The 24,866-nt window shown below is 37.0% G+C and overlaps 2 protein-coding genes across 2 annotated transcripts in view; one reads left to right on the top strand and one right to left on the bottom strand.

Annotated features, from left to right (window-relative positions):
- pde5ab (phosphodiesterase 5A, cGMP-specific, b) overlaps positions 1 to 6,411 on the top strand; it is a 112,004-nt gene extending 105,593 nt beyond the window's left edge. Inside the window, exons 19-22 of the mRNA XM_059354949.1 lie at positions 1,987 to 2,050; positions 3,835 to 3,909; positions 4,745 to 4,828; positions 5,040 to 6,411. Coding sequence (XP_059210932.1) covers positions 1,987 to 2,050; positions 3,835 to 3,909; positions 4,745 to 4,828; positions 5,040 to 5,159 — 343 coding nt within the window. The 3' untranslated portion in view covers positions 5,160 to 6,411. The remainder of the gene's footprint in view (positions 1 to 1,986; positions 2,051 to 3,834; positions 3,910 to 4,744; positions 4,829 to 5,039) is intronic.
- A 4,909-nt stretch (positions 6,412 to 11,320) lies between these two features.
- mad2l1 (MAD2 mitotic arrest deficient-like 1 (yeast)) lies at positions 11,321 to 20,772 on the bottom strand. The gene is made up of 5 exons (XM_059354983.1): positions 20,621 to 20,772; positions 17,779 to 17,925; positions 15,490 to 15,610; positions 11,999 to 12,102; positions 11,321 to 11,880 (listed from the first exon to the last, which is right to left on the bottom strand). The coding sequence occupies exons 1-5, from the start codon at positions 20,682 to 20,684 to the stop codon at positions 11,708 to 11,710; spliced, it is 609 nt and encodes a 202-aa protein (XP_059210966.1). The 5' UTR covers positions 20,685 to 20,772; the 3' UTR covers positions 11,321 to 11,707.
- Positions 20,773 to 24,866: the final 4,094 nt, after the last annotated feature.

Genomic DNA, 24,866 nt, shown 5'->3' with positions numbered 1-24,866 from the left:
TTGGTCTCAATCACTAGTAAAAACTCTTCTTCAAGACAAATTGATGTTAATAGTTCTAATAATGGCCCCATTTAGAAGAAAATAGGAGATAAAGAATCGTATGATTTTGGGCGTGGCTACATTTGATTGGCAGGTCACTAACAAGGTGAGCCATCATCAGGAGAGAAGAAAAGCAACGCATACATCAGTGAAGTTTTTTTTTAAAAAACGATGTTTAGCGGTTTGGTCTAATGACTTTGACCCTTTCACTGTATTTTCACTTAATGACAGTTTATTTGAAAGTTTTGTTCATTAAAAATGTCTTGTTCAGCGTTTGGTTGGACTAACAGACACTCCAAGGAGTCGCTGCTCAGTTTTCTGAGGTCAGTAACATACATTTGTTTTTGTTTTTTGCTAGCCAAAACTAACATCCCAGTTAATGCTCCAGTTAATGCTAACATGAATTAGCAGTGGCTGCTCTCAGTCAGGTTGAGGTGTAGAGAGGCTGTAGTCAGTGATCAGGTCCCTCTCACTCCTCCACAGTCCAGATATGGTCTGCTCCCTGTATCGGAAACAAGATGGTGACGAGTGAAACGCTGAACTCGATGCTTCAAACTGGCCACAAACCAATGGGTGACATCACCATGACTACGTCCATTATTTATATACAGTCTATGGTCACAACATTTGTTTCTGTAAAGAGTTGCATTCATTTTTCACCAAGCTCTTGTATTGATGATGGGAAAGTCAGGTTGTTGCATAAAGCCTTCTCCAGCACATCCCAAAGATTCTCAGTAGGGTTAAGCTCTGGACTCAGGTTCAAGCAGCATGAGACAACATTTTGACCGCCACACTCTTTTACAATTTGAGCCCAATGAATCTTGGTATTGTCATTTTGGATAATGCCCTGCCATCGGGTTAGAAAAAAAACTTGATGGAAAACCTGACCAACTGAAGCAACCCCAGATCATATCACTGTCGCCACAGGTTGTTGGGTAGGCACTGGGCATGCTGGGTGCATCACTTCATCCGCCTATTCTGACCCTGATGCGCTTTCACTCTGGAACAGGGACAATCTGGACTCATCAGACCACATCCCCTTTTTCCATTGCTCCAGAGTCTTCATGCTCTCGAGCAAATTGAAGCCTTATTTTCTGATAAGTCTCACTAATAAGTGGTTTTCTAAAGGCTACACAGCGGTTTAGTCCAATTCTTTGAGTTCTCTTGGTATGGTGTGTGGAAATGCTCTTACTTTCACTATTAAACACAAGTTCTACTGGGTTGGGTTTTTTATTTTATTTTGTTTATTTATTTATTTTCAATTTTAATTTCACCAAACGTTTACGTGAACTCTGATCACGATCATTCCAAAAAAAATTCTACAACATTTCTTTCTCAAAGGTCTTGGTCACCACAATCCTTCCAGGTTTTAAAAATGTGTTGGACAGTTGTTATGTCAAGTTAAATAGTTTCTCCTTAGCTGTTTCTGTGTTTGAAGCCAATAATTTGACCCATCTGAAACAGAGTACAACTTTCCAACAACCACAGGAAATGTCTACTGACATGGTTGTTGAAGAAATGAGAAGCTACTCACTGCATCAGTTGGGGCTAAATAACTTTTTGTCAGCTGCAGTACTGCAGTAGTTATCCAATGGAAGGCTCTTACCTATGTGGTGAGTTAAATCCAGGTGGTGACTCTTTTTTTTTTGGCTGGGAAGTGTATAAACAAAGTGAAAGAAAAATGAGGCAAGAACTAGCAATTTTTATTGTATAAATTTGTAATTTGTCAGAGTTACTCCCAAATCAGTAAGTCAGAAGCTGCTTTTAACCTTAAGATGTTTTTGTTTCTGAAATGAGATTAGTGATTTTGAACACACATAATATATACTCATGTTTGACTTCCAGCACCATATATTCACTCATACTGGTTAGATGTGGCCTTATTCTATGAGCTGCTACTGTTGACAATAATCTGTTGGGTGTGGCTCTCTTTCTCTCCACTTTCAGGTCAATGTTGATGACTGCATGTGACATCTCAGCCATCACCAAGCCCTGGCCAGTGCAGAAAAGGGTAAAAACCTCCCAAATGTCTTCTTATTTAGTTTAATGTGTTGGGTGTGGCACAGTACGTTCTGCTTGCTGAAAGTTAAAGGCAGAAAGAAAGGGAGGCGAACCAACAACCTCTTGCTGTGAGACGAGAGTGCTAACCACTACACCACCGTGTAGCCCGGCTTTGATATAACAGTGCTGAATTTAAGCAGGACCGTCCAATTACGCAATGAAGCACACCTGCACACTCGGAAGGCTGTTCCCTTTGTGCGTTACATCAGTGATAGGAAGGACTCTGGCCTCGCCTCTGGAGGACCAAACTCCTAAGGAAGGATCCTTTGGGATCCTTTTACTTTGGGATACAGCCAATAGGTGACAGCAGCTAGCAGAATCCCTCACTATCAACATTTCTGGATTGTTGCTAACTACCCAGCTGCTACAGGTGGCTAGTTAAGGTGGAAGCTGGTACACTGCCCCTGCCAAGCTAGCTAACCAACAATGCAGCTCCCTGGCTGGTCGATGGATAAAGGAAAGATGATAGAGAGCTGCAAATCTGATCTCTGTTGGCTGTGACTTCCTAGCATGTTGTACTTCAGGTTACAGCCTAATAAGTGATGCCACAGCAAGCTGCCTTTGGAAACACATCAGTGATGTTGCCTGAAGTGCAACATGCTTCAAGGTTTCTATCAATAAAGGGCAGCACTTGTGCTTCATATCTTTGTCATATTGGCTGCCGTTTTTCACTCTCTTTACTGCTTAACACTCTCTGTCACACACACACACACACATACACACACACACACACACACACACACACACACACACACACACACACACACACACACACACACCTCTGTTTCATCTTCTAGCTGACCTTCGTTTGGAACCACAGGCACAGCGGAGAGAGAGACAGGCACACACACTATGTATGTGTGTGTGTGTGTGTGTGTGTGTGTGTGTGTGTGGTTGTGTTTGTTGACAAGTGGGTGCTCATTAATAAAAACAGCTGTGCCTCTGCCCTCAGATAGCACCTCTTAAAAAACATGCAGGGAAGTAAACATGTTCTCTTTTAAACACACTCAATCTGCCAAAACTAAATGGAAAAATATTTCTGCTTTGTCCTCTGCATAGATGAACATTGGCTGGAGTTCAATTTTAGCTTTCAGATGACATTTTAACGTTTAGCTTAGTTAGTAGTTTGGGACTTAGGGCTTGGATACCGTAACCCAGGAAGTGACAGGAGGACTGCACCAAAAAGTACCCTGATTCTCATTAAAAAAAGCTGGGATGCTTTGAAAAACATAATAAAAACAGAATGTATGAGAGTGAATGGATGAAAAGAAATTGCAGGTCTTTAAACCAAAATGTCAAAAAGCTTTGTAGAGCAGAGTGGAACTGCAGACTTCAGACACATGACACATAGTCAGTTGATGCATTATTTATATCAAAATATTGCTTAGTGCAGCTTTATACAATTGTAGGTGTCAGGTGTCTTTGTTAGTTCAGTGCATGGTTTCAATTTCAAGGTATTTAAGAAAAGAAAATGAAGAAATTAAGCTTTCCACTATTAGAAAATAATGAATTTACAAATGTATAAAACTGCCATTTGCATTTCCTTTAAGTATGATGAAAATATATGTTATAATATGGACATACTCAACATTTTCAGAAATGTTGTAGATATTGGAAGAAAGTCATGTTCTGTTTTTTGTTTCAGCTGGAAATCCACTGAATTTTCAATTCAACATGTCTGCTTTAGGTTAAACTTTCTTTTTTAAACTCATCACTGTCTTCTCTCTGATGCAGATTGCGGAGCTGGTAGCCACGGAGTTCTTCGAGCAGGGGGATAAGGAGAGACGAGAGCTTAACATTGAGCCCAGTGTAAGTGCAGCGTGTCACTTTAGGGGTAATTCTGTGTGTCAAAAATGTCTCTAAGAAGTGAAACGGAAGCTGGGGTGTGCCTCTGGGATCCATTAAGGGTCCATTTATGTTCTTCGTTGCCCATTTGCTGTTATTAAAAGATCTGGCATCTCTTTTTAAGAGCTATACTGATGACACCATATAACTTTGTGTCTCTGACTATTGATGCCCTAAATAGTTGCATGTAAGAAATAACATTAAGGATAACTTTGGATTTTTTAAACATTTGAACCATGGCAAAACTCAGGGGTTGTAATTGGTTACTCAGCCAGAATTGAAACTGTTCCATTTTCCCTAATCTTTTCATGAGTCCCCATGCAAACAATCTTGGTATTATTTTTGATGCTACATTGCCCCTTGCATTCAGTGATTTCTCTGGATTCTCTGAATCTTTTAATATTACAGGCGGTAGAAGGTGAAATCCCTTAATTCTTCACACCGGTGCCCTGAGAAACATTGCCCCTAAACTGTTGGTATATTTACCCACACAGTTTTTCAGTGGTTAACCTCGCTCTATCCTTGCTTGTGAATAACTGAGCCTTTGGATCAATGTTCCTTTCATACCCAATCCTGATACTATCACCTGTTATCAATTTACCTGTGAAATGTTCCAAGCCATTGTTTTTGGAGCATTCCACAACTTCTTTTGTTGCCCCTGTCTCAACTTATTTGAAATAAACATTATTTACAAAGATCATGTAAGTAAATGCTGTAAAATCTTTGGGCCACGATCCTGTGGGAGTGTGGCTTACATGGTTTTATATTTTTTCTAATTGTTTTGTTTCTTTCACTTTAGGACCTGATGAATCGTGAGAAAAGTGATAAGATACCCAGCATGCAAGTGTCTTTCATTGATGCAATCTGCATTCAGTTATATGAGGTGAATCAACTAATTTAACCTGTAGTCACTACTGTTTATGTCTCTGGGAACCACTGTAGCAAATGCATAGCTGGAAAAGGGATTTTGCTACATCAGGTGGTGGAGTTTCATCCTATTATCACTTGCTGTAAAAATGAATTTACTTTGTATTAAAAATGAACGCCCTTTGGATTTTTCATTGTCAAATAAAATGTCTCTGTCACTGTCACAGACCCTGGCTGGCATGTCGGAGTATTGCTCCCCCTTGTTGGAAGGATGTCAGAAGAACCGGCATAATTGGAAGTGCTTGGCTGAGGAGTGCGAGAAGGGGACAGGAAATGGCTTTGTGTGATCCCAATAGTAGTGTGGTTTCAATCCAACACAAATATCCAGGATTCACCCTGTCCAATTTGTCCAACTGGTCTCTCAAAATTTCATGAAATTAGCATGATATCAAAAAGGACAAATAAAATGATTAGTGTGCAGAAAGTGGCTTTAAAATGAATTTCCCTACCTCAAAAAAATAATCAGGTAAAATAAACCCGACTAGGTTGGTTTGACAGCTACTTTAAAGCAGATTCAGGCTTGAACTTATGGCAAGAGTTTTTATAACATATTAAGAATAATTGTGGTTTCTGACAATTTTAGGCCCATTATCATAGGTTTGTCCATCATTCCCATCTGTTATAATAGAGTATATAAAGTACTCACCAAGTTACTCACTAAGGTCTGGGACTGCAGTGATATCACCAGACTAATAGCCATGCTACCTGCTAGCTTTCCTTAAATGCTCAAACATGCTAGCAGGTTAACAAGGACCATGCTTTTTTATTCTCATTTTAACTTTTTTTTCTTGACCTCAACTTTTTTCTCGTTATTTTGACTATTTTCTCGTTATTTGGACTTTTTTTTCGTGACTTCGACTTTTTTCTTCTTATATTGACTTTTTTCTCTTGCCTTCGACTTTTTTCTTCTCATTTTCACTTTTTTCTCTCCACTTCAACTTTTTTCTCGTTATTTTGACTTTTTTCTTCTCGTTTTGACTTCTTTTTCATTATTTTGACTTTTTTTCATTTTCACTTTTTTCTTGTGACTTCGACTTCTTTCTAGTTATTTTGACTTTTTCTTCATGACTTCAACTTTTTTTCTCGTTATTTTGACTATTTCCTTGTTAGATAAGTGTCAGTAGGTACCGTCAGTGTTTCCCATGTTATTAGTTTGCTTGTTAGCATGCTAGCAGCATGGGTCTTTGGATGGTAATGTTAGTCTGTTTTTGCTAGCTTTACCCTGAGACTAAAGAAAGCCATCTTCTTCAAACTATTTTGGAAGAGAAAACAACTTATGCAAATGAGTAGCAATGTAACGGCATTCAAAGAACTCAGCAAAAAACTCTGAGTTCATATCATAACAAATCTGTGAGAAAAAGTTGTTGTATCCCTTAGCATGAAACTTTAAACTAATTGTTACATTGTCTTAAGTTCCCATTACAAAGAGGTGAAAATGACCATTTTCTGCTCGTAACATAATCCTTGTTTCAGAGGTCATGCTCATTTCACCAAACTTTATGAGACTTTTCTTCCTGTCATCACAATGTTTTATGGCTGTTACTCACCAGATGAAGTAGCAGAGTCAGTGCTAAGCTATATTTATTACAATAGCAATTTTTATTTTTGCACAGAGTGGCTTTCATCTTGAAGTCTCACATACATTATCTCTCACAGGTAGTAAAATGTAGGGGAACACTGAATGTTGATCATACTAGATCCCTGAGGATCAGCCCCATTACAGTGGGATACATATATTGTACTTACTATATTCTTAACAGTGTCACAATATTCTAATAAGCTTGGTAAATATGTCTTCTTTCACAGCACACACACAAAGGTTTGAGTCCTTTGTAACTTTTTTTCACTCATTGTCTTAACTATTGTATATTTATTTTTGTTTTATATACTGTATTTATTAGAGTTTCTATATTGTAAGGTCATCCTTTTGTCAAGAGCACACAATTCTTTATACAGGAAATGTAGTTTTCATATTTAAGAAAAATGCTATCCGCTTTTTTGAAGGACCTTTTTGAAGAGCAACTCTTTCAGATGACATTTGAAAATGTACTGTCTTGTGTTGTTTGAAATTACATTTTTTCAAAATGTGAAAGAGCCAAATATTAGGCCTGCAATTTCAAAGGGAAATTGGTAAACATTTTCCACTGCCTTGTTGTAATAAAATATAACCAACTCACAATTAAAATAATTAAAAAAAAAACATTTTCTATTTGTCCCTGTTCCTATAATTTTGGGCAGTATAAATACTTTGTATCAGTCATTGAGCTTATCTTATTGAATAAATGTACAAGAAAGTGAAAGTAAGTGAAAAGATTAAGACACACGACTGGGCGTAAAAGATCTCACAGCTGACAATAAAATTTAGACTTAAACCAAGCCATGGGGTGGAAGGAACTGCCAGCAGAGCCCAGAGACAGCATCATGTCAACACAAAGATCTGGGGGTTACAAGGCCACGTGTACCCCTTTTTGACCAAAGCAGGTCCAGGGCCGGTTCGGAGCTGGTGCCTAATCTTGAAGTTCCTCGCTTTTTGACTGCCAAAGAACCAACTCTTGGCCAGGAAAACTGGTTCCAGATCAACCATGAACTACTCACGTCAGGGGCTGGGATTATCATGAACAGCAAGACCAGCAAAAACATGCATCATTGATTTGATTTGATTTTATTTGTTTAACTGCACTGTGATTGATGCAGGCTTGCATAAGCAGGCTAGCTTTAGCTGACAACGAAGTCTAACATTAACATCTGATGTTCAGTGTTAATAGCGCCCTCCATATCGATCAAGACGCCAGTAGGATGTTTCTTACAGGGGCCTCTATGATTCTTAAACAGAAGGTTGAAACAAAACAGGATTCTTCCAAAGCTGGTCTGTCTAAATTGAGAAATTGGGGGAGAAGGGTCTTGGTGATAGAGGTGGCCAAGAACCCAATAGTCACTCCTGCGGAGCTCATGAGACCCCTGTGTGTTGAAGGGAGAAACTTCCATTGGAACAACACTCCATTGATCTGGGTTTTATGGCAGAGTGGCCAGACGGAAGCCTCAGTGAGAGACGTGGCAAAAAAGCACCCACAAGACTAAGCATCATGTCTGGAGGAAACCAGGCAACACTCATCACCTGCACAGCATCATCCCAGCAGTAAAGTATGGTGGTAGCAGCATCCTACTGTAGGGGTGAGACTGGGAGAGTGGTCAGGGTTCAGGGAAAGCTGAACAGAGCAAAATGCAGAGATCTCCTCAATAATAGCCTGGTTCACAGCACTCAGGACCTGAGGATCGGACTGAAGTTTCACCTTTCAACAGGACAATTACCCAAAGCACATAAACAAGACATAACAGGATTGGCTTTTGGGGACAACTCTGAATGTCCTTGAGTGGCCTGGTGAGAGCAGACAATGAGACAGACTTCCAACCCAGTCAGACATGTTAAGGTCTGAGATCTGACAATGTCCATCCATAGAAAGTCACTGTCCAACTTCTGAAATCCTTAGAGAAAGACTCATTAAGTACATTTACATGACACTTACACAAAAAAATGAATTATTGCCTTAATCCGATTATAACTGGACAACTGAAGTGCATGTAAATGTGTTAGTCCGACTAATGTTGGAGTTCTGCAACTCCGATCAAGACACCCAGATGATGCGATTGGAAATCAATTTTCGGCAGCATGTATGACAAGACCACGCATTTACCATTTTTACAAAAACAGCCAAGATAGCCGGTCACAGTAGCGGGTTACAGTAGCGGGTCAGTAGCGACGGCACAAAGTGTCGAACCGAAGACAGGCTACTGCTGTAGCCTTCTAACAGCATCCAGCGTTCTTGTCTGCCCCTCAAAATCACCATCCATCTTGTTCTTGTTCAAAAATGCCGGTTTCCCGCCTTTCTCCACTTTATTATGACGTAATAGGTCAACCTGAAAGGGGGTCGTATAAACCCGCTGAAACGACACATATCACCACTTAGTGTTGAGGAGGAGGACACATTTCCATCAGTTAGTAGATTTTCTCAGTTGCATGTAAACTGGGACAAGGACAGAAGTCTGATTAGACGCCAAATTCAAATTTTAAGTATAGCTCGATTAAATTGTGCTGAATGCTGTAATCGCTGCCAAAGGTTCTCAAACTAAGTGCTGAGGTCCAGAACAGCAGTTATGCAACTTCTGTTTAGTCAAATAAAAAAACAGGACTTAGATTCAAAACTTATAATTTGATCGCAACCACTAGAACAACAAAAAAAATGCAAACAGTTTATTTGTCATGGTTATCACAGTATTAGCATTGCTAATATTATCTTAGCATAGAAAATGGAACCTTCAGGCGCAACTTTCAACATTAAGTTAATTTTGATGCAGAGTGCAATGTGGTAATCATCATCATAATAATGTTAGTAATAATGACAGGTTGGCACAGATCGCTCACATCATCGACATTATACAAGTGGAATATGGAATAACATGTTCCCTAGCGTCTCCCACAGTCCAAATACATGTACTTAAACCTAAGTACATGTATTTGGACTGTGGGAGGAAGCCGGAGTAATTGGTGACTCTAAATTGTCCGTAGGAGTGTATGGGAGCGTTGTCTGTCTCTATGTGTCAGCCCTGTGATAGTCTGGTGACCTGTCCAGGGTGTACCCCGCCTCTCGCCCAATATCAGCTGGGATCGGCTCCTTAGCTAAAGCTAGAAGTTTTTGAAATATTGTTATATCCAAATTGTGATGGCTTGCATTTGCTGAATCAAAATAACTCAAAGAAAATATGTTAACCCCTTCCTACCCCTACTCTTGTGAGAGAAACCTCTTCCCTTGTGCAGGAGGAGGTGAATTACTGGCTGTATAATGACAACTGAATTGGGTGCTTTAAAAAGTTAAAGCAATTCAGTGTTTTATTATGTTGTGTCTTTACACAACATAATAAAAACTAAATGTAATGTCAATGCAATATAAAGGCTATGGTTAAATCGGGGGAACTCTACTGTGCATATTATGTGCCAGGCGAGCAATTCTCATTGGACGGAATACTTGCCATCTATGGGTCTGGTATCCACTCCTTATCATCATGGTTGCTGCACATGGCCTGAAAGCCCCTTTAAGTGCCATGTGTCTGCCCAAGCTGTTATAGCTGTAACAGCATAATGGTTCAGTATTCTGTAGCAGGTGGCACCTAGGCACATTTTATTAACAATAGTCTTATACATCTCGAACTTAACTGCTAAGATCACTATTGGAGATAATGATATTACCCAGGTTTCATCTACCAAATTTTTAGGGGTATTAATTGATGAGAAGTTGTCATGGTTGGAGAATATTAAACTTGTCAGTAACAAAGTATTGAAATCTATTGGTATCATCAGAAAAAAAATGTGGTTTCATATCTCAGAATTCTTTAAATATACTGTATTATAGTTTAATTTATCCACATCTCAGTTATTGTAATATTGTTAGAGCCAGCACTTACAAAACTAATTTACAGAAATTATTTATCACACAAAAGAAATGTTGGATTAGGCACATTCTCTAATTATTTGTCTGTTTCTGCCCCTCTGTTTAAGAAACTTCATATATTGTCAGTCTAAGATATTAATATACTTCAATCATGCACATTGATTTATAAATATATTCATCTTTCCCACTTGCTGGCCAAATCTTTTCATGAATTTTTTACAGTTTACTCTCAGGTCCATTCTTACAACACTTCATCTTCCTTTTTGCCGCACTACACATACTCAGTTTTCTTTTGCTTACAGTCTCCATACTTTGGAATTCTCATATTCATGTCGTTAAACTATAAGACTGAAAGCTTACATGTTAAATCAAGACTACTAATGGTTTCTTTTCCAGTATAGTTGTCATTGGATCATTATCTCTTATACATGCTCAGCTCATACATTCAAACACAATTATTTTACCTTTATACACACCAATGTTTTAATTTAAATAAAATGACACTTGTATTGCTTTCTTTTTTGTTATTTGTTGTTACTTTCTCTCATTGATTTATTTTTGAACTTTTGTATACTTTCTTGGGGAGGTACTTTTTATAAGCCCATATACGTTTTTTTAACCTCTCCCGCACTTACTAATCTTGTTCCTTTGTTCTTTCCTATGGTGCAAATAAATAAATAAATACAAACTAAAGCTCCTTTGTAGACACACACATGCTTAGAAGGCTTATGATTGTATCGGAGGTTATGTTTCATACCTTGACATCTCCATCACTGTAATACACAAGCCTGTTACCTGAAAAACAACTAGATATCCATGTCCTTACCACTTTAGTCTGTTTCTGAGATCATTACACCAATGGCTTTTTCAGATAAAAGACTTGTGGATGGATAACTTGACATATTGTTTACAAATCAAATCCACAGAATCACCTGGAACCAGCCAGTGGCTGTGTTGCATTGCCACCTTCTGGTCAAAAGCAGTAAAACAATTTAAAAAAAAGAGATATTTAGAAGATATTTATTTATGACATTTTATAAAAGTTTAACATATAACCCAGTAGGTTAACAAAGAAAAGAGAAAAGGGACAGAAAACTAAAGAAAAGAGACAGATGTTGCTAAGAGACAGATCACTCCTTATGAGAAATAGTTACATCAGTATCGACAAAGCAGGTTGCTGTGTTGTCTTTCTCAAAAAGACAAGCGAGACAAAAGTAAGGAGCAGAGAAATAATCCTCATTTCATAATAATGACAAATAATGGCAGGGGAACAATCGGTTCTCAAAGAACTGATAGTGGGCAGAGATGCAGATGGTGACACAGGACAGGCACTGTAAAATCTACTGGATGTTGGAAGTGGCAGTGGTTGGTTGTACATAAGGCTGAGAGGTTTAATTTGAGTCGGTCCTCTTGTAGGCCACCATGCTGTTCACCTTGTGGATGGAGGTGGTGAAGGAGCGCAAACGGACCTCCTCTGAATGGTCGATGATCTGCGGCCCAGACTCCTCCCACTTTTCAGGAACAATGAGGTCTTTGTCTGTGTAGACGAGGAGGTCAAATGCACCTTGAGAGGAGGGGACACAGGTCAGAGTGTCAAAGGGTTAGCCCACTATTTAGTCAACTGCCAATAATCCAGAACTAAAACCACAAACATGTTGCTTGCTGGAAAAGGGTTTACTCACATGGCGTCACCAACAGCGGCAGGAAGGTAACTGTGGCTGTTATCTGTCTGATGACTGAGCGGATCTCATCCTGAATGGTCTTAATGGACTTTTCTCTGGGAGCGCTGAGTGACAAGAGAACTCAGTTAACATGCATCATCTAAAGTACTGTGTACATACCCAATGAAGTGAGGCAGTTTAGAATGGTAGAAACCAGGCGGCAACCTCCGGGTCTGAGCATGGAGGCAAACCAGGAAGTGCCTTAAGCTGCATTCTACTAGTTTTTATTAAGTAAAAAAAATCTTCTTCACGACAATCTGATGTTAATAGTGTAAATAATGGCCCCATTTAGAAGAAAATAGAAGATAAAGAATCATATAATTTGGGGCGTGGCTACCTTTGATTGACAGGTGGCTAACAAGGCGAGCCGTCATCAGGAGAGAAGCAGAACAATGAGTATCCATGGCAACATGTTAATAAGGTTATATATAAAGTTATATAGATATAAAAAGGAAGTTTAGCGGTTTGGTCTCATAACTTTGACCCTTTCACTGTGTTTTCACTTAATGACAGTTTATTTGAACTTTTTGTTCAGTAAAAATGTCATGTTCAGTGTTTGGTTGGACTAACAGACACTCCAAGGAGTCGCTGTTCAGTTTTTTGAGGTAAGTAACGAACATTTTTTTTTGCTAGCCAAATCTAACATCCCAGTTAATGCTTCAGTTAATGCTAACATGAATTAGCAGTGGCTGCTCTCAGTCAGGTTGAGGTGTAGACAGGCTGTAGTCAGTGATCAGATCCCTCTCGCTCCCAGATATGGTCTGCTCCCCGTATCGGAAACAAGATGGCGATGAGTGTAACGCTGAACTTGATGCAGGCCTCAAACCAATGGATGACGTCACGTTGACTATGTCAATTTTTTATATCTGTGGTATAAATGTAACTGGGTGTTATTAGTATTTAACTAATAGACCATTAACTATCTACCAACAACAATGATGTATTTTGAGTCTAACTGGTGGCAGACAGTGACAGTCAGCTCATGGTCCCAGTGCTGCGAGCGCTACAGCTGTCAAAATAATATGAATCCTCAAGATGTTTTCCCTCATTATTTTCATGGTTTGTTAGCAAAAGACAGATTATCCTACAGGAGTAAGCTAAACCTTAACACTGGTGTGAGATTTACTGACCCTTAATCACTGTCGGGATGGTAAAGGATCCAAAATAGCTTAAAGGACCAAAGTTAGAGCGGATGAACATCAAGGTTTGCCTGAGGATTTGTATGTGTGTTACGGTTAGAGCTACTGCTACTATGTTTGTATATGTTAGTAAGTAAGCAGAAACTCAGAGGGAAACAACTACTATTAACTAGAAAATTTCCTCTGGGGAAATTTTTAAAGGGCCACGAGGGCTACTGCCGGTGTGTGTACACTATGATGAGATTCTTCAGAGATTTCAAACTATGCCCTTTAACCTCAAAATGTGTGTGTGTGTGTGTGTGTGTGTGTAATTAAAATCACATAAAGTTACTGTGTGTGTGTGTGTGTGTGTGTGTGTGTGTGTGTGTGTGTGTATAATTAAAATCACATAAAGTTACTGTGTGTGTGTGTGTGTGTGTGTGTGTGTGTGTGTGTGTGTGTGTGCGTGCGCGTTTGAAGCATGTGTATGCATGTGTGAGGAGTGTGCATGCTTACGCGCATGTGTGTGTGTGTGTGTGTGTGTGTGTGTGTGTGTGTGTGTGTGTGTGTGTGTATCTGTAACTGTAATCACATCAAAGATCAAAGGCAATCAGATCAAAGTAATCAACAGAATTAACTAACACCTGCTAATGTCCCAGAACATTGACAGGTGGAATTTCTGGCATCGAACAGAAAGCATTTTTGGCAAAACCATAATACCTATCATTTATCCGACTTCGCTTTGAGCGTCCAGAGTTCTTCCTGAACGTCGACATATGATTTTTTTTTAGAAAAATGAAAAAATAGCTTTGTTAGAGCGATCTAAAAAAACTGTTCCATCTTCCTTTGTTTCTTTTAATTTAAAGTCTAAACTTCTGTTTCCACCTCACCTGTTGTTTCAGCAGCTGCCTGTCTTACAGGAGTATTTTGTCTGCTGTCCTCTATTTCTCCCTGAGCACCACTGTTTGATGCCTATGGAACATTCAGATAGATTAACGTTTACGAGCCATTTGACTGTTCAACTTTGTTTCACACTGATACCTCTTCATGCTGCTCCTTGTCCTCTTGACGAGAAAAAAAACTTTCAATACTCATCTAATCTGGATTAAAGCAGGAAACATTCAGAAAAACTACTGATAACTACAACAATAATAATATTTATAATAACTTAAAAAATGTGGTCTATTATTTCTGATTTGACTGTGGGCATAGTAGTCTAGTCTATCTCCTCAAATACTAGGGCTGTAAAGTCCTAAATTCTTTAAATATATCATTTTATTATCATTTTAAACCTTTTTAGGCGAGAAAGTAGCCGTTTAGATCCCCAGTGCGTCGTTAATTTGTCTAAATATCAGCTGTTTACAATTTTGTTCGGACAAATTCGGCACTACTCAAGCTAGCCGTTGTGAGCAACGCACTTCCGGTTACATTCACAAAAATAAAACGCCCGTTGCCCTTTATAACGATAGAATTTGTGCTTTTACTTTGAAAACAGGAAGCGAACCTACCCTCGATGTAACTAGCTTGAAGCAGCTGTTTCGACTGCTCTCGTCCAGTTAACAGCATTTAAGGAAACCATTCAACATGCCTTAACATTACCGGAGAGTCTTGTGTGGGAAACACTGCATATATACATATATATATATATATACGCATACATACATATATATATATATACATACATACATACACACATACATACATATACATACACATATATATGTATATGTGTGTGACGTAAATTATACGAGACTGTTTTGTTTTCCCTATGTGACGTAAATTACCCGCGACTGTTTTTCTGCTCTCATCATGAGTGAGGCTGGCAGCATTTGGACTAATTAAAACTGAATTTGAAAACAAAAATTGACAACGAAATTAAAACTAAAACAAATGAAAAATCAAAAACTATTATAACCTTACATCATGCTGCCCTCGTTTTATCAACGTCTTTGTCCGTCAGTATACTTCACCAGGAAGCCAAAGTGCTCCCACGCAGGACACTTTAGCGACAGTGGAGGGTCCTCAAGCTCCGGCTTACCGCTAGCATTAGCCATGACGCACACAAGCTGCACTTGTAGTTGCCGGAAGAAAATAAACACACGCAACTTCCGGGTTCGGGACTCACCCGTGCACAGCGCTGTACTGAACCGAACGTCTCGTACCGAAACGGTTCAATACAAATACATGTATCGTTACACCCCTAATTCTGACAACTTTTAAATATTACTGATCCTTATTGAAAATCATTATTTCAGTCATCATATAGGAACAAAAGAAAAGAAATAAAGAAGTAAGTGTCAAGGAAGCAGACAAGCAGACGGTAGAGGAGCTGACCTGCTCTCCTTGGCTGATTTGTCACACTCTATGTCGAACTGCCATCTCTCCAGAACCTCATTGGTGTTCAGACACGTGATCACCAACACCAGTTTCTGCACCGTGCACTCAAACAGCCACTCTGCAACAGACAACAGACACATTTACTGACTCGTACTGACACAGAACAGATTGAAGTGGATCTAATACAAAGCATCCTTCATCAGTCAGTACAACAATAATGTAACTGTAATGAATACAGTGGAATATAAACATGTATACATTTATTTTTAAATAGATGGGCAATATGGCCCTATAAGAATTTCATATTATAGGGTATTTTTGCTATAACAATATTCTTGACGATATGAAAAATGTATAGAAAATATGTTTTTTTAAATGTAAATAAAAATTGTACAAATAAATTATATATCAAACATAAATCTAAATTGTTGTGTAACGTGCAAATCTCAACAGTTTTCAAATACAAAAAAATTTACTCTCGACTCTTCAGTGCAAAATGGAAAATAATAAAAATAATGCTCCAAATGCCAGTGGTGGAATGGAACAACTAGAGCTGCAACAATTGTTCGATTAATCGAACAATAATCGATTATTAGATGAACTGTCAACTATTCTGATAATCAAATAATTTGGTTTCTGGTTTCTTTGTTCCTTTATGACAATAAACTGAATATCTCTTTGGTTTGTGGACAAACCAAGAGATTTGAGGACGTCATCTTGTGATTTGGGAAACACTGAGTGATATTTTTACACATTTTATTGACCAAACAACTAATCGTTTAAATAATCGACAGATTAATCGATAATGAAAATAGTCGTTAGTTGCAGCCCAAGTAACAACTGTAACAACTGTGAGTCTACTTAACTTGTGTATTTCCATTTCTCTAAATTTATACTTCTCTTCTACTTTTACTCCACTACATTTAGCTACTTGTCTGGTTTCTTCAGCTTTTGTTACTTTTCACATCGAGATTTAACAATATACAGTACTGTGCAAAAGTTTGAGGCCGGTGTGGAAAAATGCTGTAAAATAAGAATGCTTTCAAAAATAGAAATGTTAATAGTTTATCTTTAGCAGTTAACAAAAATGCAAACCAGTATTAATTATTTTGCACAGTACTGTATATAGAATATATAAGTGGGGTTATTCTGCATTACAAGTAGTTTTACTTTTGTTACTTTAAGTTTGTTTTGTTGCTGGTACTTTTGTTCTTTAAGTATTGAATGCGATGATTTAATGATAAAAGCTTTTAAAAACCCACATGTACAGACTGGCATTTGTGCAATAATTCTAATGTTTTAACACGTATTTTAATTTTTGTTTCTATTATTTTTTCTAATGCCTGCTCACTGTTTTGATGATGTTCTCTTATTTTGTTTTAACTATTGTATTACCTCAATGATACTGTATTTTGTAAAGCACCTTGTAACTCTGGTTTTTAAAGGTGCTATAGAAATAAAGAAATAAATATATAAATTTGACATCACTACGTCAAGAAGTTGCTTTGTTTTAAAGTCAACTTGGAAGGACTTAAAGACTGAGGACTGTCTTTTGATTACTTTGGCTCCATCAATGGTGTACGAGTCGGTTTCCTGTTCTCTTTAATACATTTAGCTAATTAGCTGTGTGATGTGATATTTTTAATAATAAACAATGCAAAAACATACACAATGAAGAGAATAGCGGTAGTTATGCCAAAGCTCAGACTGGCTTGTAACTTGTGTATGTGCATTCTGAAAATGCTAAATTTAATCGCAACTTGTTTACAAAATATTTTTATTTACGAATAAGAAGCTTCTGGGTTGAGTTTGGTGCAATTAAATAACGGTTCAGATGAGAAGACAAGTTGAGCCTCAGAAAATGAATAAGTATTTTGATAACAGCCTAATCTAGTGTAATTAGTTGCTTAACCTCATTTTAAATGATAAATAGCTGAATAAGTTTAGCTCTTAGATTGCTGATCAGACAAAAAAAAAGGTAATTTAGGTTTTTGAACAGTGAAGATCAAATGATTAACCCTCTGGGCCCACTCTAATTTACAACCTTCTTCCAAAAATCATGTCATTTGCAGTATCACAGCTCAAATTATTACCAAAACAAAAGTGAAAAATGACAAATATGGCTGAAAATCTCCTGAGTGGTCCCGGAGGGTTAAAAAAAGAACATTTCTGGCAGATAAAAAGATAATGAAAATGTAAGTTTGTTTAAGTCCCTATACCTGACCCAGATCTCTGTGGAAATTGTGTGGGTAATTTAAGGCAACAGAAGCATTGTGCTGAGGCTACCTTTGAGCTGAGTCACCACATTGGTCAGGTAGTTCTTCAGCTTGGGATCAGTGGTAACTTGTAGGCTCATGTCATAGTTGGTGGTTCTACTAAATGTCTCTGGAGGATAGATGCCCCGCTGGTACAGGATGCTGTTGATGCCAAATGCTGTGGTGGAGAGAGAATTAAAAAAAAGAGGTTCAGACAGGATGACAAGTCAGTGCTCATCAATGGCAGCGTGACAGTGGAGCACCTCACAGTTAAACTGGACTCAAAGTAGAGATATTTAATCCTCCTGTGGTCCTTTTTGACCCCAAATCATTTTCAAAATACAATTAATATAGGTTATCTTTCATAGAATTGCTCGAAATTTTCATCATAAAAAGTTGGTAATATTTTTTTTCTACATGTCCTAAACCAGTCTAATGTCATGGGGTCCTTTTTGACCCCTGAGGACCATGGGTGTGATTTTTTCTTATTTTGCTGTAATCTAAAAATGAACAATGTTTTCAAAACATAAGTCTCACTAAAAGTTGACATAACCTACTCTTTGCATTCCAATCAATATTTTTTTCATTTCATTTTTTCATTTCATCAACTATTACTATTGAAAAAAATATTCAGGTTCTATTACTTTTTCTTCTACGGCCTAATGTTGTATATTTGACTAAAATTGACCAATAATAATGAAAAAATATGAAAATGATATATCAATGTGTTGGTCATGAGTTTCCTTAAAAATGTGGGGGGAAAAGTTGGTAATATTTTTTTTCTACATGTCCTAAAACAAGTCTGATGTCATGGGGTCCTTTTGGACCCCTGAGGACCATGGGTGTGATTCTTTTTTTATTTTTGCTGACATCCAAAAATGAACAATGCTTTCAAAACATAAGTTTCACTAAAAGTTGACATAACTTACTCTGTGCATTCCCATCAAGACATTATTATTTCACTATAAATATTGGAAAAAAATATTCAGGTTTCATTATTTTTTTTTCTCTTGAAATGAGGCCTGATTTTGTATATTTGACTAAAATTGACCAATAATCATTTTTTTCTACATGTCCTAAAAACTGTCTTGTGTCACGGGGTCCTTTTTGACCCTGAGGAGCATGGTTGTATAGTCAACGGGAGGAATACACAAGGGTTAAAAATACAAATTTAAAAAAAAAGAACAAAAAAATCAAATCAGATAATACACCAAAACATACCACATCTGGTAACACTACAACACATTTAGTATCAACGTATAACTCTGAAATAAAATCAAAAACATAATTACAGAGACCTAATGAGACAATTGTAGATAAAGCATACAGACGTACAGGATCACTTCAATCCAATGGTCTGATTTTTGCCACGCTTATCTGTGAATGGCCAAAATATGTCAAATGATGCTCCAAAGGAAGGAGTCCTCCACAACCAATCAGTAGCCAGAATAAAATATTAACATTGCAATGGTACAATGAGAAATTCTCATCACTAGTGGCACAAATGAGCAGTTAATCAATTAATAGATGAATACAGCATATTAGACAATAAATTATAACTTTTCACAGTTCAGATTAGGGTGGCAATATTCCAGGAATTCTCAAAGTTAGAAACTTTCCATGGGAATTAACAGTAATTTTTAGGAAAAAACTTAAATATAGTTGGGGAAAATATGTTGTAGCATAATCTTGAGCAAGTTCACTTGACTTGAATATCTCTGCTATCCCATACACATAACACACTGCTTACTACAGGGCTACTGAGGCCCCTCCCCCTACTGAGGCTACGCCCCCCACATGCACTGTACATCCTCCATCACATGTTTAATTTAATATTTTATTTTATTTTGAATGGATGTCTGCTTATGACAAAACAAAATGTTAATATTATGTTAGGATATAATACAGTTTATTTACTATACATTTCCATAATTCCCATGGAAAGTTACCAATTTGGAATATTTCCAAAATTTTCCCAATTTAACTTCCCAAGGAAAGTTTCTGGGAATTTAGCAGAAATTGTCCACCTCTTTGCAACCCTAGACAAGACTAGAGCTGCATTATTAAATTAATCGTCAACTATTTTGATAATACAATAATTGGTTTGCGCAGTTTTTTACAGACAATAAGTCCAAATTCTCTGATTTCAGCTTCTTCAATGTGAATATTTCTTTTGTTTCTTTGTTCCTTTATGACACTAAACTGAATATCTCTTTGGTTTGTGGACAAACAAGAGATTTGAGGACGTCATTTTGTGGTTTGGGAAACTGATTGATATTTTTATACATTTTAATCGTTTAAATAATGGACAGATTAATCGATAATGAAAATAATCGTGAGTTGCAGCCCTAGTTATATAACCTACCACACCAAAGCACATCTAAAATAATGACCTTTTAACTGTCAACGGAAGTCTGGTTGTAACAAAGCCTGTGGTGTTTACATTTTAAAATGTTTAAGACTATTTACATGTTCCTTTTATTGTTTCTATTTATTTTACTGCCTGAGAGCTGCTGCTATTCCCCTTTACATCTCTCACCTGTTGAACTAGCGCACCGTTAGTAGTGCAGTCTGGTGGTTACATGTTCAGCAGTAAAGTCGCTGTTGTGCGGTGCAAACTACACTGTAAACACGTCCCAGTCTAATATTAAACACAAGTATCAAAACAAACTAAGTTTGCTTGGTTATGTTTTCAAATGACGAGTGAGGCGTCCGCTGTAAATCCTACTTCAAGATCTTTTCTTGGAGCTGTGAAGCCACGCTGACTGTACTAACTACCGCTACACTAACAGGCCCGGTAGCTATTAGCACAGCATGATGTCGGGAGCGTTAAAAAACTGAAAACAACGAATATAATAGATATAAATACTTACAGAAGAACTCGGCCACTAACTCAGCACTGCCCTTAAGGGTAATTCCTTTCATTGTGCTGGTCATTTTCTCACAGTTTGGATGAAGTTCTTGACAATGAACCGTTGTTGTGCTGTTTCTGTCGTGGCTTCGACTACCCGCCGTCCGGTTTGAAATTTGTCAGTTCCACCTTCTTGCGCATGCGTGAACCATTGCGGCGCACGGTTGATGACGTGTGAAATTGTGTTTACATTTATTTTGCACTAGAGGGCTGTGGGTGCACAATAACTCATCTAACTGCACACACTACACACTGCATGCTCAGGGGAGTGTACGTACTACATACTACATTAAACTAACTAAAAATACAATTACTAAACTGAACCCATAAGAACCCAGACCCATTTATCCTTGAAGAAAAATGATGGGTGATATACGGGTCGATGACGTGATCTAACCCAGTGTCAGTTGGTGTAACCAATAATTTTCTTCCCATAAAAATCTGATTATATACAGGAAAATAAATGTGAACTAAAATGAGAAAAAAAATAAAATCCACGTTTACATTGCAACACCATGGTATATAACAAATTATACATAATTTGTCAAAACTTTAGAAAAAAAATGGTTGTATTTAGAATATGTTCTGTTCAATATTGACGAAAATGTGTAAATGTAGAAATGGTAAAAAAAAAATTGATGTTTTTTAAAATGAAGTACCGGTAATTATATGTATAAGCCCACTAATATATAAAAATAATATAAAATACAATGTAGGTGGATGAAGTATTTAATATTTATCATTTTTTTGTGGTTACACCATTTGGCATCTTGCCAATCCTTATTTGTCACTGACCCATACCACAGAACAAGTGGACCACATAGAACACATTTATGATGTGTTTTTTTTTAAATGCTACAATTAAATGTCAAAGATCTGTGATGTGACATATATCTCATATTGGGCATTTATGGTATTTTTTTTTTTATATTTCTTATTTACTATAAATAAACTCAACACCTTTTCAGCTTAACAGAAACACAAATTTGCCTTTTCTCTGCATCTCCGCAAGATATATTAAAATTGTGACATTAATAGTGCTGTTTAACAACGATTATTTTTCCGATTTGTTTTTAAGTAACAAAATAACAATAAATCAATAATAAATAAAAACAAAATAAGCTTTTTGAAATTAGCTACTCTTTTACATTTCTGTTTTCAGTCACACCCACATTTTGGAAAAGTCACTTCTTGTCACAGTCACATGACCACCACACCAGGGTGTTGAGTATGTGTCGCTTAGGGATTTAATGAGTTAAGGTGAAGCATAAAGCTGAATATGGGAGAATCTAATTAATTTAAAGTGTTTGTTACACCTGTGTCACCATGGGTTCTTATAGGTTAATAAAAATACAATTACAATTACTAAAAAGGCATTGTTAACATAATATATCATTTGTATGTTAATATTAAATGGTAAATGAAGTGTACTTATATAGCGCTTTTATCCAAAGCACTTTACATTACACTGCCCTACAAAGCCTAACTGCAACTCCATAATGTCTGTTTTATCTTGTGACAAAGTTTTAGAGTTTTTACTTTATTTCAGAGAAATAATGATATAAAAATTGCAGTAACTACAAAATCCAATTCAAAACCACAACAGGCCGCAATAAGTTCACTTACTGCTGTCTGCTTTGACTGTGATACAGTGTAGCCTTGTATTTCTTCATTGTGTTGAATAGTGAAGACAAGAAAAATAGAAATTATAAGTTTATTTGATAGGGAAATCATTAGGCTATCTCAATGCTGATCAAGTAAAAAAGTGAGATAAAATTATTTTAAGACTAAAATATAACATTACTTTATAGTATTAAGTCTAAAATACACAAATCTTTTTTAAAAAAAGAGTTGTTAAACACTTTCAAATACACTTATGACAAAATCAATTTGAGAATGTTTATTCACTGAAAACAAAATATAACAACATTACTATCAGAAGCTTTTACAGCAAAACCAGACTGCAGTAACTACATTTTTGGGGTCAAAGGTCAAATAAATGATCAAGATTGTTGAGCATAAAAATTATATCATCAATACATGTAGAAATAAGTGTCATATCACTGACCTACCTATAACCCATTTGGCTTGCCGGTAAAAACAGTTTTTCTCAGTTTTAACCCAAGGATACTGAATATGTTTATATTAGTTTAAAACTTAATAAAACTTAATATTAATGTGATTAATTTCTTCTGACAGTAACATTACCCCTCCCCTGAGTCAAAATATATAATCCGATGGAGATGTTTATTAATAACTATATAAACTTGTTATTATTTAGAATATCTCTGAATAATATGGATACATAGTAAGTTGGTTTCATTGAGTTCAATATTCATATCAAAAAAATTAATGGCAGCATGTTGCAATATGGTTCAATAAACATGTATTTGAAAAAATGTCATTACATTCATTAATCCTAATTTAAGCTCAAATCTGGAGTGCATTTTCAAAAACAAAATGTTTATTCTGAATACAAATACTAATACACTGTTTATATTTTGAAATATTGATGACATACAACACCACTATTGCTTACATTTATACTCCTCAGGACTTGGTTGGAGTCCGTTGGTGTTGGTGCCTCTGTATCTGAAAGGGTTAACTACAGATGGTAATAACATTAGCCCAAAGTCAGAAAGACATTTAATAAGGCCTTCTAGATCTAATATAGGCCAGAATCCAGCAGCTGGGTAGTTTTAATTCCCACATTAAACTTTCTGAAATAACTTTATATCCTCAATAGCAATTAATTATGGAAAATCCTGGCAATAAGACTTCACACACTCAATATATTCCATAATGCATTGCAGCTGTTTCCCCAGTCTGAAACAGAAGAACATGGCGGCTGGTTTGTACGGTGACCAACAAGGGCAAACACACCGCAAACAGCAAAATGTGCAAGCGGCAAAAAGCTGAAAACACAGGAATCATGCAAAACCAAAAACACACGAACACATAAAATAAATGCAACAGAAAAATCATGTCACAAAATCATCATTACACAAATGAAACAGAAAACCCATAAAACAAATCCCAATGAAAAATTCTGCAAATACCAAAAACACACAAAATGGATTGATGGACCTGTCCTGTGGGACCATACCCTACAGACATAAAGAAGAACAAGGAGTTGTATGTCTGCAGCAGTCGGCAACCTCCTGGTCTGAGCAGGGAGGTAAACCAGGAAGTGCCTTAAGCTGCATTCTACCGAAAATTCCAGCAGGGGGCGCTAAGTTTGGCTGCAAAAATGTTTTTCTGTCCATTCATTTCAATGCAAAATGAGAAAACTTCTCACTTGATTTATTACCTCAGAAAATTTTTAAGGACAACACTATGGTGATATTTATTTTTGTGTGATGGTGACTCTCTAACTGCTCAGTTGTAACCTCCACAAAATTAAATTACCTAATATTATAATAATAATAATAATTTGTTTCAAATAGTTACTCGAGCAGTAAGAAGGGCCAAACATTCATATATTTAATATATTTAACATGTTTATGTATCATTTTTTTCCACACATACAGTGTATCGGGAAGGTATTCAAAGCGCTTCACTTTTTCCACATTTTTTTATGTTTCAGCCTTACTCCAAAATTGATTAAATTCATTTTTCCTTAAACTTAAACACACAATAACCCATAATGATATTTTTGACCCATGTTGTGCATTAGAAGCGTAGCAATACAAAAAGGGATTTTATTCAAAAAATAAGAAACGAAAACAAAAAAATAGGATGTATGGTGATCAAAAACAAGTTGATTGAAGAAAACCTGGAATACAGAATGATGAAATTAATTTACTGCAACTGAGACCATGCGAACCAGCGACTCTGTTGCTGAGAGACCATGTGAACCAGTAACTCTGCCGCTGGGACCATGTGAACCGGCGACTTATACTGAGACCATGCGAACCGGTGACTGCCATTGAGACCATGCGAACCGGCGACTCTGTCGCTGAGAGACATGTGAACCAGTAACTCTGATGCTGAGACCATGTGAGCCGATGACTCACATCATGACTTCAGAAAGACCCTGGGATTTCATGGGCTCTTTCCCATAGAGTTCCAGAGGTAATGTGTACTCTGACCATGTGAAGCAGTAACTCTGCCACTGACACCATGTGAAACAGTAACTCCGCCGCTGAGACCATGTGAACCAGTAACTTTCTCGCTGAGACAATGTGAAACAGTAACTCCGCCGCTGA

The sequence above is a fragment of the Centropristis striata genome, chromosome 17 (assembly GCF_030273125.1).
Source record: "Centropristis striata isolate RG_2023a ecotype Rhode Island chromosome 17, C.striata_1.0, whole genome shotgun sequence".
Classification (NCBI taxonomy): domain Eukaryota; kingdom Metazoa; phylum Chordata; class Actinopteri; order Perciformes; family Serranidae; genus Centropristis; species Centropristis striata.
Note: the sequence above shows the minus strand (reverse complement) of the source record. Positions and strands in the feature narration are given on the sequence as shown.

Excerpts from the sequence above, each read along its gene's own strand:
- mad2l1 (XM_059354983.1), bottom strand. The coding sequence starts at position 20,684 with ATGACCAGCACAATGAAAGGAATTACCCTTAAGGGCAGTGCTGAGTTA. Across the intron at positions 12,103-15,489 it reads AAATCAGCCAAGGAGAGCAG|CGCTCCCAGAGAAAAGTCCA; the intron begins GTCAGCTCCTCT and ends CTTGTCACTCAG. Across the intron at positions 11,881-11,998 it reads GCCGCTGTTGGTGACGCCAT|GTGCATTTGACCTCCTCGTC; the intron begins GTGAGTAAACCC and ends CCTCCTCTCAAG.